Source organism: Oncorhynchus masou, chromosome 11 (assembly GCF_036934945.1).
Source record: "Oncorhynchus masou masou isolate Uvic2021 chromosome 11, UVic_Omas_1.1, whole genome shotgun sequence".
NCBI classification, from domain to species: Eukaryota; Metazoa; Chordata; class Actinopteri; order Salmoniformes; family Salmonidae; genus Oncorhynchus; species Oncorhynchus masou.
The window spans coordinates 26577021-26593861 of record NC_088222.1 but is presented as its reverse complement, the minus strand read 5'-3'; the positions used below and the strand labels follow the sequence as shown (position 1 = coordinate 26593861).

Genomic DNA, 16841 nt, shown 5'->3' with positions numbered 1-16841 from the left:
ACAAAACATAACAAAGAGTGACAGAAATCAATCATGAGGGGAAAAAATGATTCATTCAGTATTCTCAGGTCTATCAGACAATATGGTTTAGATTATAAGTATACATACCAAGTCTATCTATATAATCAAGTCTCTTTAGTTCCAAATAAAATGTCCAATATAGAGCAAGAGGCTCATCCCTTCTTCCAAATAGTGGCATATCATGAATTACTCAAATGTTCTTCAGGACTAAAACAAATTAAACATTTCCAAAAGTATATAGACATCCAGAATAGAATATGTTCTGAACACAAATGTGGATGCTACCATGATTACGGAAAATCAAGAATGAATCGTGAATAATAATGGAGGGAGAAAGTTAGAGGCATAGATATCATAACCCCCAAAATGCTAACCTCCCCTGTTACTGGTACTGCATCAATTACTTTCTCACACATCATTATCACCATTCATTCATAATTATCTGTAATTCATTCATGATTATCACAATTCAGTCATGGTAGCATCCATAAACTATAAGTGAATTTTTCCAAATACTAATGACACCTTCAAATGGCGGACTAGATGCATAAAGTGCTTTCATTTCTAAACAGTAAAACAGACAGAAAATACCCTCACAGAAAAGGTGACATTCTGTACTGTCGCCTCACAGCAAACATCTGATGGAGTATAGAGCCAAATTAAAAGTGTTAGCTTCTGTCCAAATAAATAGGGGAGTGTATATAGTTTCTAGTTGTACCCGTCATTTCAGGGGGGGGGGGGGTGCTCTAATGAGACTTGTTAGGGATGGTCTATAAAATACACCGCATCAAGCATAACAAATGAGGAGGAAAAGGGAACACAAACATGAAATGAAATGTGTATGAACACTAAATGATCCATTTTGAGATCAGGCATTAATTAGTTAAAGAAAGAGAGTATAAGCCTCACACATGGACCAGGTTGGGGAACCACTATGTAATGCTACATATAGTGGATCAAACTTTTCAGATGATGTTGGATTCAGTTGGAAATGGATGGATGGGTCATTTATATTTCTTTCTAATTATGTGTTTGTTAGCGCAAGTTTATTCTTCTGATTGGTAAAATGGAAAGACTAAACAGGCCAGACTATATTAAGATGAAGATAAAATGCAGACAGGTCAATGGATCAAATATTTATTTTGTTTGAGATAAAGGTGACTAAAGTATCACAGCTATTCCTAAGAATCAAATCTGCCAAGAGACAGAAGGGCTGGATTTGACTGCATGTGTTTGTGTGTGTGCGTACACTGCATCTGATCAGACCTGGGGAGTGCTGGGAGGTGGCCAGTGAGGTCATGGAGTTGGAGAGATTGAGGTTGGCTGTGATGCTGAGCTGGCTCTGGCCCGGCGGGGGGTAGGGCGACGTGGGCGTACGCAGACACTCCTCGCTCGTCTCCTCGTCGATCCCCGGCAGATACGTGTCAATCAAAGCATCCAGGAACTTCACTATCAGCTCAGCGTAGTCTGGGAACTGGGTTTGCTGTTGGCACAAGGAATGTAATTTACTAACACTGACAATAAACCTTCCATACTCTAAAGAGTTAAATGAGTTGTGTCTGCTCACCTTTGAGAAGGGCCCAGCGAATCTCCACAGACCATTAAACCCAAAGCCTGAGAGAGAAACCAAAGAAACATTGATGAGTATTAAATTGTCATTTTCACTCCAGAACCCATGGTTGTAACTGTATGGCGGGAGGAGTGGGTGGAGTCTCACTCTGCAGGTAGGAGGGCTGGTACAGGGGGGGTGACTCCTCGTGGTAAACCATACTCTGCACGATGCCATGGATGGGGTTTAGGAGGTTAGGGTCCTGGCACAGTGATAGGAGGGTGTTGATCTTTGAGTCCAGCAGGTTATGACTGGAGAGAAAACCACAAGATGATATGAATGGATGAAAGTTATTTACGCATGCGTACACATTAAAAGGGGATTGGAAAAATACTTTATTGGGTTGAAATGAAACACTTACACTACTGGAAAGACTTTAGGGAAGACAACACTAGCTTCAGCTAAAAACTCGTAGAGGATTCTCTGGTCAAACTCATCTGTTGTATTCTTCACCAACGTAGCCTGTAGTAGAGGCAAGCATGTTAGAAATAGGCACAAACTAATACAGAGGAAGTGGGAGAGAAGCGGAGTGAGTGGTCTCACCAGGACAGTGAGCAGCAGGGCCTGGATCTTGGGGTCTGTGAGGACCTCCTCATCCAGCAGCACGTTGGACTCTGACACAGACACCTTCCTCAGGGTATGGTGGGAGATTCTTTGGGTCGATTCTGTGGAATGGAAGGGAGGGGAGGAGAGAGCGAGGGTGTGTGAAAGAGAGCGAGGGTGTGAAAGAGAGCGAGGGTGTGAGAGAGAGCGAGGGTGTGAGAGCGAGCGATAGGGACCTGTGCCAGTTTCAAAGAATCTGCAGTTGCCACAATCATTTTTGGACTTAAATGAATTATATGTCCCAAAGATTCTTGAAAAAAAAAAATATATATATATATATATGTGTGTGTGTTAACCTTTATTTAACTAGGCAAGTCAGTTAAGAACAAATGACGGCCTACCCCCCCAGCCAAACCCTCCCCTAATCCGGACGACGCTGGGCCAACTGTGCACCGACCTAGTGGGACTCCCGATGACGGTCGGTTTTGACACAGCCTGGGAACTAACCAGGGTCTGTAGTGAAGCCTCTTGCACAGCAATACAGTGCCTTAGACTGTAGCACCATTCTGGAGGCCCAATATAACTTAGAAAATGGCTCATGAGCTTAGTTCAATTGTTTGACCCCATCAGGACCCAAAATAAGGTTGTTTTACTCCAAAGTAAATGTAAACAAACACTTTATAGCCTCAGAACATGGTTAAAATGATCAATTTGATATCATTGATTGTCAGTTATTGAATCCGTGGCGGTCTATGAATTTGAGATTGGTTACATTTCTCCAGCCCCATGCCTCAGCTTTTTACCGAAACAGTGGCGGGGAAAACACTTTATTATTGTTTTAACTACAGGTTGTCCCTTTAAAATCAGTGTCAAAAGCCACAAACATTGTGTAAGTGTCTGGTATACAGGAGAGAAACTGACCTGGACACTCATAATCGTTCTCCGCCACCCTCCTCATCTTTGGAGGCGTGGTGATTCCAGACTCCATCTCTGGCCTCTTTGGTGCTTTAGTGTCTGATATCAAGTGATCAAAACTCTTCCTAGTGCCTGGTGAGCCAGCGTTGAAAAACTCATGTTAAACAATGGGGCATACATGCACAGGTCAACTCCCCATACCTAAACTAGTACATACATGCACAGGTCAACTCCCCATACCTAAACTAGTACATACATGCACAGGTCAACTCCCCATACCTAAACTAGTACATACATGCATAGATATTCTATGGATATCCAAGTAATCATGTATGAATGTATATAGTCTAAATACCACCGATCAGTTGTCGCATGTTAAAACTCCTCTGTTGGTCAGAGGCCTGGATCTAGCAGCAGAGAATGACTGACAGGTGTCTTACCCAGCAGTTTCTTAGTGTTTGCTTGGGAAGGCTGGCCCATGTCCAGGCTCATGGACTTCCGTGTGCGCGGGCTGATCTGCCCCCCTGTGGGGTAGTGGACCACTAAGTAGCGCTCCGACACCTTGGGGGACGTCCACGGCTGACTCTCCCTAAGAGTTCTGACACAGAGGGAGGGGAGGGAAGAACAAAACATTCTGAAAGGTGAACACATACGGTCCATAAAATTCCTCTTTGACATTGTTCGATACAGCGAGAGACAAATTCTGCTTAGTCAGCTGGTGCTGCAGCTACTCTATCAGCCTCTACATCAACTCAGCAGTCAGCCCTGTAGTCATTCACCGGCAGCTGGGGTCGCTGTGGTGCACAGAGTACGTGTCCATGGGAACATTCTCCATGGTAACGTCTGAGAGGAGCAGGGACTTCCTGTGCTTGAGGCTACAGCGGCTCCGGACCTCCTCCGAGACAGTGAGGAGAGCTACACAGACATTTCACAGGTTAATTCAATACTATATCAGTTTATTTTCTACACAGAAACAGTTGCCGTGCGAATAAAGAATATAATTGTTTAAAGACAATATGAACAAATCCTACTATGGCTGAAAAATAAAAGTATGGCTTCATTGTGGAGTGCTCCATTAACTCACCTGCCAGGTAGGCCACACTCTGGGTGTTCACCTCAAACTTGTCACAGTTGAGGTGTTTTCCCACCAGGGCCAGTAGTGTGTGGAGGATCCGGATGGTCCGCGCCACTGTGTTGGGGGAGGGGTGTCTGTACCCTAGACAGAGAGGTGGGTGGTTAGACAAAGAGCAGTCCCCATGCATGCAGTCCCCAGCCGACCCGAGGCTTAGACACCTCCACCTACTTACCTTTCAACAGATGACCCACTAGTGCAAAGTTGAAGTTGGAGTTGAAGTTGAGGCCCACGAAGTGGTCCATCTGTTTACAGTGCCACTCCAGAGGCTTCCTGATCTCCATAAACACCTCCTCTGGACTCTGGACAGGGAGGAACACACACAATTCAAGTTAGGGAAAGATAATGAAATCAAAGTGAAACTGTAAAAAGATCTGGCCGAAAATGTGAGCCGAATGTTTGTGGAAGACAAACCTTCTGAATGGGTGTGTGGTGGTACCGTGTGTATGTTTGTGTGTTCAGTACCTTGTCATTGAAGACCCTGAGGCTGTCCAGCGTGTGGAGGTTCTGCTCCAGCAGAGCGGTGCCGGCAGAGTAGAGGTTGACCTCGTCCAGCTGGAGCACAGCCACGGCCACCCAGAACAGAGCCTTGTGCATGGGGGAGTCCTGAAGGAAAAACACAGGCTGTTATTTACTCTCACCACCACTACTGTCCAACACACACACACACACACACACACACACACGGCCTTGTGCATAGGCGAGCCGTGGAGGGCTAACAAACACACTTGCAGTCAGAGCGAGTCTCACATGACCATTTACTGCCAACATCCATTGTCGCTCAGCAGCCAATTCACCACATACAGGCCAGGGCCAAAATAACTTCCCTCCTCTCAGTCAGCCTGCTTCAAACATGTGGGTTATACTCAATAGAATGTGGTTTGCAGGCGGGCACAAATACATACACACACACGCACACAAGAGGAAGTTAGCTCACCAGAACATTTAGCACATCTCTTAAATTAGCCTTTGAGAGTCGCCATCTGTGTGTTTGTGTGTACCTTGTTGAGGAGCGGCTGCAGCTTGGTGAGAGCAATGACTGTGGCTTCTATTAACACCTGGCTGTTGTAGTTATCAGGTCCCTTTAGACAGCTCTCCAGACCCTATGGGACCCAAGACAGCAGGTCAGTTCAGTCTGGGCAGCACAGGTTATACAAACACAGACCCTTTCAACAGACAGGATCAGACACCGTACAACTAATCCCAATACTTGTAGCAGAATCTATTTGAAAACGTGCAAAGTTACCACTAGGAGTAGTGATGTTCATATGGACTTATAATGTCACTGAGCAGGTAAAAAAAAGTACAAAAGATGCAAGCGCAGTTACTTGAAGTGATAGAATCTATTTTGTGTGTGTTTTTCACTGACAAAGACACAGTACAAGATACACTACATATACATGTGACAAGATAGTACAGTATTTCAGGACGTGGCTCCCATGAGATGTCCTAATTCTGGGTATAATATGACGTAGCGAGCAGCAGGGCAGATTGATGGGACACAGACCCGGTCTATGCTGAGCAGGGGGCTGGCCTTGCTGAGGATCCTGATGATCTGTTTGATCTGGCCGTGGGTCACCCTCTTACTGATGCACCCAAACACCACCAGAGCTCTGGGCTGCAGGGACGGGTTGTACTGGAACGCAAACCTGATGGAGGGAAGGGAGCGAGGAAGAGAAGAGGGAATGATGAATACAATCCATTCACACGCCTTAAAAAAAAGCCAATCAAGTGGTCTGAAGCCTCTTTACATTGCTCTGACATCATCAGAAAATATGTAAGCTAAGCATTTAGAGCAGACAGTGTGGTTGGCTCCACTGAGTCAGTGTTCGTTAGAAGAGGGTAAAAGGTGGTGTGAGTTTACCATACCTCTGAGCGAGCTCTGTCCACTGGTCCAGCCACTTACAGCTAGGAATGTCCCTCATACAGGCCTTGTGGAGGAGGGGAAACACAATTATGAGCATATACAGTACCAGTTAAAAGTTTGGACACACTTGCTCACTCACGGGTTCTTTATTTTGACCATTTTCTACATTGTCGAATAATAGTGAAGACATCAAAACTATGAAATAGCACATACTGAATCATGTAGTAACCAAAAAAGTGTTAAAACAAATCTAAATATATTTTAGATTCTTCAAAGGAGCCACCCTTTGCCTTGATGACAGCTTTACACACTCTTGACATTCTCTCAACCAGCTTCATGAGGAACACTTTTCCAACAGTCTAGAAGGAGGACCAACAAATGTTGAGCACTTGTTGGCTACTAATTTTTATTTTTTTAACATTATTTAACTAGGCAAGTCAGTTAAGAACAAATTCTTATTTACAATGACGGCCAATTTTCGCCGCCCTATGGGACGGCCCTTCACATTGAGGTCCAACTCATCCCAAACCTGTTCGGATGATTGTGGAGACCATGTCATCTGATGCTGCACTCCATCACTCTCCTTGGTCAAATAGCACTTACACAGCCTGGAGGTGAGTTGGGTCATTATCCTGTTGAAAAACAAATGATGGTCCCACAAAGTGGATGGGAATGTGAATCGCTGCAGAATGCTGTTGAAGCCATGCTGGTTAAGTGTGCCTTGAATTCTTTTTATTTTTTTATTTGACCCCTTTTTCTCCCCAATTTCATGGTATCCAATTGTTGTAGTAGCTACCATCTTGTCTCATCGCTACAACTCCCGTACGGGCTCGGGAGAGACGAAGGTTGAAAGTCATGCGTCCTCCGATACACAACCCAACCAAGCCGCACTGCTTCTTAACACAGCGCACATCCAACCCGGAAGCCAGCCGCACCAATGTGTCGGAGGAAACACCGTGCACCTGGCCACCTTGGTTAGCGCGCACTGTGCCCGGCCCGCCACAGGAGTCGCTGGTGCGCGATGAGACAAGGACATCCCTACCAACCAAGCCCTCCTTAACCCGGACGACGCTAGGCCAATTGTGCGTCGCCCCATGGACCTCCCGGTCGCGGCCGGTTACGACAGAGCCTGGGCGCGAACCCAGACCAAAGGATAGATTGTCTTTCTTGGCCCAAGCAAGTCTCTTCTTCTTATTGGTGTCCTTTAGTAGTGGTTTCTTTGCAGAAATTAAACCATTCACGCAGTCTCCTCTGAACAGTTGATGTTGAGATGAGTCTGTTACTTGAAATCTGAGAAGCATTTATTTGGGCTGCAATCTCAGGTGCAGTTAACTTTAATGAACTTATCCTCTGCAGCAGAGGTAACTCTGTGTCTTCCTTTCCTGTGGCGGTCCTCATGAGAGCCAGTTTCATCATAGCGCTTGATGGTTTTTGCGACTGCACTTGAAGAAACTTTATAAAGTTCTTGACATTTTCTGGATTGACTGACCTTCATGTCTTAAAGTAATGATGGACTGTTTCTCTTTGCTTATTTGAGCTGCTTTTGCCATAACATGGACTTGGTCTTTTACCAAATAGAGCCATCTTCTGTATACCACCCCTGCCTTGTCACAACATAACTGATTGGCTCAAACACATTAAGAAGGAAAGAAATTCCACAAATTAACAACACACACACACCGGTTAATTGAAATGCATTCCAGGTGACTACCTCACAAAGCTGGTTGAGAGAATGCCAAGAATGTGCAGAGCTGTCATCAAGGCAAAGGGAGGCTACGTTGAAGAATCTCAAATATGTTTTGATTTGTTTAACACTTTTTTGGTTACTACATGATTCCATATGTGTTATTTCATAGTTTTGATGTCTTCACTATTATTCTACAATGTAGAAAATAGTACAAATAAAGATAAACCCTGGAATGAGTAGGTGTGTCCAAACCTTTGACTGGTACTATATGAAAAACATATTTTTTAAATAACTTTTAAATTCTAGACTGGATTTGTGTGAAGGCAAGTAGAATATTGAATTTGGTTAGTGTTCACCAAACATCTAGACCGGTAGAGACAGTAGTGTCATGCTATAGTGATGAATTGATAAGTGATTATGTCAGTGGGGTGATCTCCTGACCTCCATGATCTCCAGCAGGGCCTCCGTGACTGTCTCCAGGGAGGAGAGGGCGAAGGTCTCCCTCTCGTAGGACCCGGGGGAGAAGGAGCGGTCGCGGTAGCTGGAGCGGAAGGCGATGACCGCAGCAGACTTGACCTTACTGATGCCAAACAGCAGGTAGAACTTAGGCAGGGAGAACTCTGTCAGGCTCAGCCTCAGGACCTGCTTGGTCTCCTCTGGAAGAGAGAAACACACATGGGAATAGTTATCACTGAGTCTCAGCAAGGCTATACATCAAGAAATACATCAAGAAAAAACTGCTTTCAAAACACTGAATCAACACGACACTGATCAACCCTCTGCCTTTTAATCATGTTCCCTTCTGCCTATTTCTGTCTGTCTATTTCTGTCTGTCCTCAGTCTACAGCCAGGGTGCCGTGTGTGTGTGGCTTCCTCACCGCTGAAGTTGAGCTGGGCGCAGGTACAGAGGGAGTGGATTATGTTGATGACCAAGCCGTGTGTGGAGGCTCGTAGGGACAGGGGACCGGTGGCCACCAGTAGTGTGACCACGTGGAACAGGTAGGGTAGGTGAGTGGCCACGTCCAGAGAGTTGTTGAAGGACAGCATGAGCATGTAACGGGCCAGAATGGCGATGTCATCCCACATCAGGTGCTGCTCCAGGGTGGGCGTGGGAGACAGACACGTCTTATCGATGATCTTACACATGCGGATGATCACCTGCCAGATAGACACGGGTCGGGGTTAAGGTTACATCAAAGGTCGGGTACGTTACCACATTTTACATCCTATCTATTATCTCTCCCTTCCACCCAAGGGAAAGAACAGGATGACTCAGGACTCATGTCATCTAGCATCTCTGGGAAGATCCCTTATCCCCCCTGTTTTTAAAGGTTACAGGCAGAACTGGGATCGAGTAATGCTTTATATCCCAGTCTGGTGTTGATCCATTGTACAATCACAATATCTAAACGTGTGTTCAGCTTTTTGCCTTGACATATGAGAGTAGATAAAAGAGATGTCACCCCAACACAGACTGGCCTTTGTATTCAGAGGCTTCCTTCCTCTTCCTGGCACTAGATCACATGATCAGCAGTGTACATTTTTTATTTCACCTTTATTTAACCAAGTAGGCCAGTTGAGAAGAAGTTCTCATTTCCAACTGCGACCTGGCAAGACTGCTTCATTGGGCAATACATTAAACTCCCTCTTTCTTTCTGAGAAATCAGCTCAACAGTCAAAAGGAAATGATAAATAACGCAGACCACCAAATGACAGAAATAGTTGTGACACAAACAGCACTGTTGTTGAGAGGTACTGTGGTCATGACAACTGGAAGAGTGGTTCAATGTCAGCGTGCCAGGGTAGGCACATGGAAATGTGTCTGCCTGCATGTGCAGTTTGTGAGATTTAAAAACAGGCTTCATTCATACTGTAGGAGTACAAATACTAATCGGTAACAATATGTAATGTCATCTATAACATTGGATAATGTATTAGCTACTATTAATTCAGTGACATTACAAGATCACAACTTGCCATAAAGAAGTATAAGGAATGCATAGAACAGACTTTTCATGGCATTTGATAGGAAAACAGACATCCGGAAATGATTTATTCATCTGTAGAGGATCTGTATTGATGCTTGCAGCAGATATTCTTGTAGCAGATATCCTTGTCTAGACTCAAGTCACAGAATCAACCTGTGAAGGGAATAGCCTGTGAAGGGTTCAACCTGTGAAGGGAATAGCCTGTGAAGGGTTCAACCTGTGAAGGGAATAGCCTGTGAAGGGTTCAACCTGTGAAGGGAATAGCCTGTGAAGGGTTCAACCTGTGAAGGGAATAGCCTGTGAAGGGTTCAACCTGTGAAGGGAATAGCCACAGTAGTAATTCCTGAGGTGTATGTGTGTGTTGCTCACCTTGCTGGACACCAACTTGACGTTCCCTGAGGCCAGAGCCACAGCCGTGTCAGCCATCACCTCCGCCTTGATGGATCCCAGGCCCCCTGTAGCGCTGGTCTTGATGAAGCTGTCCAACACCACGTCCAACAGGTCCGTTATCTATAGAACAAGGATACAACAGGACCTCAGCTCAGAGACTAAATCATTTCCCCTCCATTACTAACTAGCGTATTTGTCTCAAGTCATTTCTATTTCAGAATGCCAGCATCTTTTTCAGTCAGACCACAACTTCCCGCTCTACACGAACACGCAAAGATACGATTTTCATGATTTTCAGGTGGCTAGCATGATAACTGGTTGCGATCTGAAAAGTACAGGGACGCTGACAAAGAGAGTTATTTGTAATACCTACATAAGGGGATAACACACTCTCATAATATCTGATAAGGCCTCTATAACATCGTGAACAGTGAGTCCACTGAATCCTTCAGCCATTTCCCAGATCCTAAATCAGCAGTAAAATAAAGCCAATAGCAGACTGGGCTGATGGATGAGTACTGTACGGCCTCAATAACAGCAGACTGGCCTGATGGATGAGTACTGTACGGCCTCAATAACAGCAGACTGGCCTGATGGATGAGTACTGTACGGCCTCAATAACAGCAGACTGGCCTGATGGATGAGTACTGTAAGGCCTCAATAACAGCAGACTGGCCTGATGGATGAGTACTGTACGGCCTCAATAACAGCAGACTGGCCTGATGGATGAGTACTGTACGGCCTCAATAACAGCAGACTGGCCTGATGGATGAGTACTGTACGGCCTCAATAACAGCAGACTGGCCTGATGGATGAGTACTGTACGGCCTCAATAACAGCAGACTGGCCTGATGGATGAGTACTGTACGGCCTCAATAACAGCAGACTGGCCTGATGGATGAGTACTGTACGGCCTCAATAACAGCAGACTGGCCTGATGGATGAGTACTGTACGGCCTCAATAACAGCAGACTGGGCTGATGGATGGAGTACTGAACAGGCTCAATAACATCCAATATACTGGTTGGCTGATATATGGGCCAACACCCACACTGAGAGCCGAGAAGAGAGATCCCCACCTGTCCCAGACTACCCCAGATCTTAGCCTGGATAGAGGGGTACATCTGCTTCTCGTTGATGGTCATGGTGATGAGCTTGTCCAGGATGGCAGTGACCCGCTGGCGCTTGGCGTCGTCGTTGTGCTTACAGAACCTCACCAGGTTGAGCAGCCAGGGGGTCATGTACTCCAGACACAGGTGCTTCAGCTCAATACCTACACACATCAGAGAGGATGTTACAACATGTGTGTGCATGTTTGTGTGGAGGGCAGGAACAAGGATACTGACTGGATTTGCTGAAGCCAGAGATGCACTCCTCCAGGAACTCCAGGGTGAGGTGGGGTTCGTTGGCAGCCAGCGTCTTGCTGATGGACACTATGAAAAGCGTGTTGTTGGCAGGGATACACAGCCCTGAGGTCTCCAGCAACTGGCCTTCTATCTTCAGGTTGAAGGTGCAGGTTAAGGCACACAGCAGGTTGTAGGCTGCAGACCTGCACACAGCAGACAGAGAGAGAGAGGGAAGGAGAATAAAAAGGTCAATAGTAAGCATAATCCATGTATGATTCAAATATCCCTAAGAAGACTGTCAGCTCTCATAGTCCCACCAAAATCTAAACATGTATGACTATTTTCCTCAGCTGTGTCTGACCTGAGGCTGGGGTCAGAGCTGCCCAGGTTGAGCAGGGCGATGTTGAGCAGGGTGCCTGGCACGTCTTTGGGCCTGATCTTGGTGTGCTGGGGGATGGAGTCTGGCTGGGACAGCTCCCAGCGCGTCCTGATGTGGATGATGGAGTGGACGATGGCCTCACACTCCTGGTGCATGAAGGTGAGCGGTGTGCCCTGGTTGGCAATGGTCAGGGTGAACTGGTTCTCGTCCACCAGGCAGATCTCCTCAATCTCCGAGGCGTAGTAGATGTCATTCAGGAAGACCGACTGGCCCAGGACCCGGGTCCGCTCTGCTGACGTCACCTGGACCGCTGTGGAACCCACCTGGGTACAGAAACAGAGACATTGAGAGGGAGTTACTATGCTAGCTGGCACACAAAATGGTAACATTGTTCAAAAATGTTGACACTCCGGACTCCAGACCACATATGCCTCCTGGGGACAATGATTCAAATCTGTCTCAGCCATTCCTGTCATTCTTGTCTGTGTCTGACTTACTTTCAATGATGTCCCACAGCCCAAAGAATATGTAGGAAACACATTGCATTCTGAATCTACTGACTCCCTCATGTCCTAACCTTGATGGAGACCTTGGTATCCTTGTGGGCCAGTTTGAGGGCGTTGTGGAACACCTTGAGGTCCTCCTCCAGGGCTAGTGTGGCCGCCGGCAGCTTCTGCTGGTCAGGCTCCACGTGCTCCGCTAGCCGCGCTGGGGAGTCAATGAAGAGCAGCTTCTTGCTCCCCTTTAGGCCTGTCAGCAACCTCTCGTGATACTTGGTGTACTCCCTCACCCACGTGTTGCAGTTGTAGATGTAGATGGCCGCCACATTCTCGTAGGCGAAGCCCGGGAACACCACGAACCACTTGGACAGGAAGTCGGTCTTGAAGCGGTTGCTGGGTCCGGCGTGGGTCAGGTCCACGACGATCTCATAGGGCTTGGCGTAGTAGGGCTTCAGGGTCAGCAGCACGTGGTAGATGAGGAGATCACCGTTGATCTGGCCAGTCTTAAATCTGAGAGGGTGAGGAGGGAGGCAGAAAGGGACATCACAGAAGCATTTTTAAGTCCTTGTAAATTGAATAGGGTGCAGGGGACAAGAAATGTGTGTGAGTCATGCCAACCTGCCAACCACAGTTCAACACTTGACTCGGTTGGAAAATTACACACTGACAGTGTGGGCTAATAAGCAGACAGCCAGCATGTGTTCACTTCCTCTCAACCCCCCACCTGCTGTAGTGTGTTAACCATAGAGCTAACCATAGTACTACTGTTGTAGTGTACCATAGAGCTAACCATAGTGCTACTGTACCATAGTGCTACTGTACCATAGTGCTACTGTACCATAGTGCTACTGTACCATAGTGCTACTGTACCATAGTGCTACTGTACCATAGTGCTAACATAGTAGGTGTAAAAAGACACCTGAGTGTAGTCCCCACATCTGTTTTTCAGGGGAAACAGAAATTTGGTTGAAAATATTGGATCCCTGAAAAATGGAAACCGCTTTCTTCTAATCCCGCGGAGAGTGCCATAGTGCTACCCCTCTGAGTGACCAAGCTAAACATCACACAGGAAATTAAGTAACTAGGAGAAGTGAAGTGAGAAGTGAGAGAGGAACAGGAAACTGGTCATACTGAATGAGCATGCTGACGTCGAGGGCGTCTTTCACACCTCTCTTCTCATAGGCATTTCTCATTTCTGAAACTGGTCACACATACGGCTGGGCTTTTTGAATCTCTGCCTGGATTCCCTCGTGTTAGGAAGTACCACACACAGACTGGTCACACATACGGCTGGGCTTTTTGAATCTCTGCCTGGATTCCCTCGTGTTAGGAAGTACCACACACAGACTGGTCAACTCCATCAAGGTAAGTGATATCAACATATTCAAGAAAATAAACTAAGTTTGAAAATAGTCTACCTTCACAGGGTGGATGGTACGGTGTTGAACTGAAGGATAAGTATCCCTGAGGGAAGTGTTTTTTGTAGTGTATTATTTTGAGATCAAGGAGATTCAGTACATCATACACATAAATTATAAATTCCAGTTTATATTGACCAGAATCGCTTGATTTAAATTTCTGGGAGATCAAAATTGCACAATGAAATAAAATTGTATTTGTCACATGCGCCGAATACAACAGGTGTGTAGACCTTACCGTGGAATGCTTACTTACAAGCCCTTAAAACAACAATGCAGTTAAGAAAATATTTACTAAATCTTTTTATTTTTATGAAGTGACACAATAAAAACAATGAATGAGGCCATATACAGGGGGTACCGAGTCAATGTGCGGGGTACAGGTTAGTCGAGGTCATTTGCACATGAAGGTAAGGGTAAAGTGACTATGCATAGATAATAAACAGAAGTAGCAGCAGTGTAAAAACAAAGGGGTGGTCAATGCAAATAGTCCGGGTGGCCATTTGATTAATTGTTCAGCAAAGGCTGTTTTTCAATCTTTTGTTAATTCTTTTTTTTTTTTATGTACTGGTGCAAATTGGAAGTGAATATTGATCATCAACTCTCAAATGCATTCTGGGCAAAACAAATGAATAAATGGTTTAACAAGAAAGCTAATTCAATTAATCAAGATATTTTAAATCTCAGATTAATACCAATCATTGTCACTCAGATCTCGGACTGCTGATCAAATGACATCAGACAGTATGGAAACTGACACTCACATGAAACCACAAAGGAACTCAATGTGTAAGAAAAAGCAGAACTTAAGATGCTATAATACTTACTGATGGTCACCAGTAAAACTTCACTATGATCTCTTTTCCCCCTTTTCCTATAGAAATATGAATGGCTCCCAGGTCTGCCTCTTGCTGTACTGTGTGGTACTCATGGGAACATCAGTACTTGCTAATGACGGTAAAATGAAAAATGAAACTGAAAAGGGAGTTGGGGCTAACCCTAACGCAACCATGGGACCTTCTGGAACTACACATGTAACACAATTTAACAGTTCAACACATTTTCAGTCAGAATCAACAACACCAGCTACCTTCAACACCAGAGAAACATCTGGAACCAATAGCCCAGTGAACACCAACAACACACCATCCAGAGCCAACACCAAACCTAGTGCCAACCCTCCACTTAATGCCCAAACCAGCCCCACGTTCAGCCCCTGCTGCAGCTCTGACTTTCTGTTGGATAAGAAGGAGGCCACCATCCTGCTGATTGTGACAGGTGCCCTGGTGGTCCTGTGTGCCATCCTGCTAGTCTCCACAGTGGCGCTGTCATGCCATGTGTGCTGCCTGAAGCGCCAGCCCCGCATCAGCAGCCGCCCCACCCGCAGCAACATAGACCTGGTGAGTGGTACTGGGTACTGGGGCACTGGCCAGAGGACCAAGGAGAGGCCTGACTCTGAGCCCGGTGAGACCAGCCTGATGATGGCAGAGCTCAGACAGATCCAGGAGGGGGAGAACGGCAAGACAGACAAGGGGCAAGGGGAAAATGAGACGGCGAAAGATACACCCAAGAAGGAAGAAAAGAAGGAAGCCACGGAAAATGGGGTGGCAGCAGCTGCAAAGCCTAGCCAGGGGAGCCCAGTCACTACCACCACCAAACAGCCTGCAGAGCCCTCTGACCCCACAGCCACAGCAGTCTCTCCCCAATCACAAGCCTCTAGCGATGTTGTTGTGCTGGTGGGGTGACCTCCTCCTCTGACCTTGGACCAGAAACAAGCTCAAACCACTGGTCAAACTGTCCTCAGCTGCATGCTGATGATGGGAACAGCACAGTTTTATACAACAGCTTCTATTGGCATGCTGTAAAGAGATTTGCTTTTGCACTGAGTGTTTGCTTAGAGTGACTGTGTGGTTTTGTATTTTATGCTCACATTCTCATTCAAAACTTGAAATAATGAAATAATTACCATTATGACCATGTCTATACAAATGAATGTACCACAAGAAGTTGAATATCATGTGAATGTTTAATATTTGTATGAATTTGTATGTGTAACAAAAATAGTTATAAGTTAAAATGTATAGCCATCATCAGTGTCACTGATAAGAGGAAATGACTCCTGCTTGGTCTAGTGGTTGTATCACAGCTTGCTTGTTGTCACAATTCATCTGACATTTCCCTCACTTCTCCATTTTTAGACATTCTAAATTCTGCAAAATTACAAAACAGAAACCAACCAGCACTAAACTGTAGTATCAGCTTAAGTAGACAATTTAAATGAACTGTTGAAGCCACAAACCTCTTCCAGAAACACTCTCACAATGTTTTCCTACAAGTCAACATCACTTCCTTGGTCTTTTCGATACAGTAAAGAAGAGTTCAAATGTTTCTGCTCTAGCTTTATCTGCCCTTCTGTTTCCAAGCCTTTGAAACAATAAAGAATTAGGACACTTCCTGAGTGTTTCTCTGATACAGTGTGTCTGAGAGTCAGCTAATTGCATGTGAGTGTGCATGTGGATGAATTACAGAGAGAGGGAGAGCGAGGCTGGGCATTAGTAAGCAGTGTGTCTGTGAGGCAGTACCACCTGTTTTCACTGACCAGAGAGGGGAACTACAACAAAGCAGCATAATACCACATTCAAAACAGCTGCACCGCCACCGATCCGTTTTATGTTCCCATCCTCTCTCTCAGATATTTATTCATCTACTTACGGCTCACAACATGATGAACGTGTGGATGTATTGCATGTCAAGTCTAAAACGGGTGTCCTTGAAGAGGGCATAATACTGACTACTAACAATTTCAAACCAAAATCAAATGTTATCCATTACTGCAATATGTACAAGGGTTACATAACTATTATAGCAAAATATGAAGAACACCGTTGTGCCAGAAAATAAATTCCCTTCCGTGGTGCATTGAGCCAGTGGATTTTGATTGACAGTCCTAGCTAAATCCAGATACATGGAAAAAGGATGGTGTTGTGGGAGAGAGATTGAAGACATTTCTTTGAATGATAGTGATTATGAAACATTGGAGTCAGCA

General features: G+C 45.5%; 2 protein-coding genes across 8 annotated transcripts in view; one reads left to right on the top strand and one right to left on the bottom strand.

Moving 5' to 3' along the window:
• LOC135548392 (neurofibromin) overlaps positions 1 to 16841 on the bottom strand; it is a 72244-nt gene that overhangs the window by 6874 nt on the left and 48529 nt on the right. For all 7 annotated transcript variants that reach the window (XM_064977937.1, XM_064977942.1, XM_064977943.1 and 4 more), the window contains 21 exons: positions 12455 to 12887; positions 11860 to 12200; positions 11499 to 11701; positions 11232 to 11425; positions 10132 to 10272; positions 8653 to 8932; positions 8216 to 8430; positions 6090 to 6151; positions 5728 to 5869; positions 5222 to 5323; positions 4686 to 4826; positions 4396 to 4522; positions 4173 to 4304; positions 3868 to 4003; positions 3529 to 3686; positions 3095 to 3220; positions 2174 to 2295; positions 1992 to 2092; positions 1739 to 1881; positions 1589 to 1635; positions 1288 to 1504 (listed from right to left, as the gene is read on the bottom strand). In XM_064977937.1, coding sequence (XP_064834009.1) covers positions 1288 to 1504; positions 1589 to 1635; positions 1739 to 1881; positions 1992 to 2092; positions 2174 to 2295; positions 3095 to 3220; positions 3529 to 3686; positions 3868 to 4003; positions 4173 to 4304; positions 4396 to 4522; positions 4686 to 4826; positions 5222 to 5323; positions 5728 to 5869; positions 6090 to 6151; positions 8216 to 8430; positions 8653 to 8932; positions 10132 to 10272; positions 11232 to 11425; positions 11499 to 11701; positions 11860 to 12200; positions 12455 to 12887 — 3563 coding nt within the window. The remainder of the gene's footprint in view (positions 1 to 1287; positions 1505 to 1588; positions 1636 to 1738; positions 1882 to 1991; positions 2093 to 2173; positions 2296 to 3094; positions 3221 to 3528; positions 3687 to 3867; positions 4004 to 4172; positions 4305 to 4395; positions 4523 to 4685; positions 4827 to 5221; positions 5324 to 5727; positions 5870 to 6089; positions 6152 to 8215; positions 8431 to 8652; positions 8933 to 10131; positions 10273 to 11231; positions 11426 to 11498; positions 11702 to 11859; positions 12201 to 12454; positions 12888 to 16841) is intronic.
• On the top strand, positions 13548 to 16265 carry LOC135548391 (uncharacterized). Its single transcript, XM_064977936.1, has 2 exons — positions 13548 to 13742; positions 14676 to 16265. The coding sequence occupies exon 2, from the start codon at positions 14680 to 14682 to the stop codon at positions 15538 to 15540; it is 861 nt and encodes a 286-aa protein (XP_064834008.1). The 5' UTR covers positions 13548 to 13742; positions 14676 to 14679; the 3' UTR covers positions 15541 to 16265.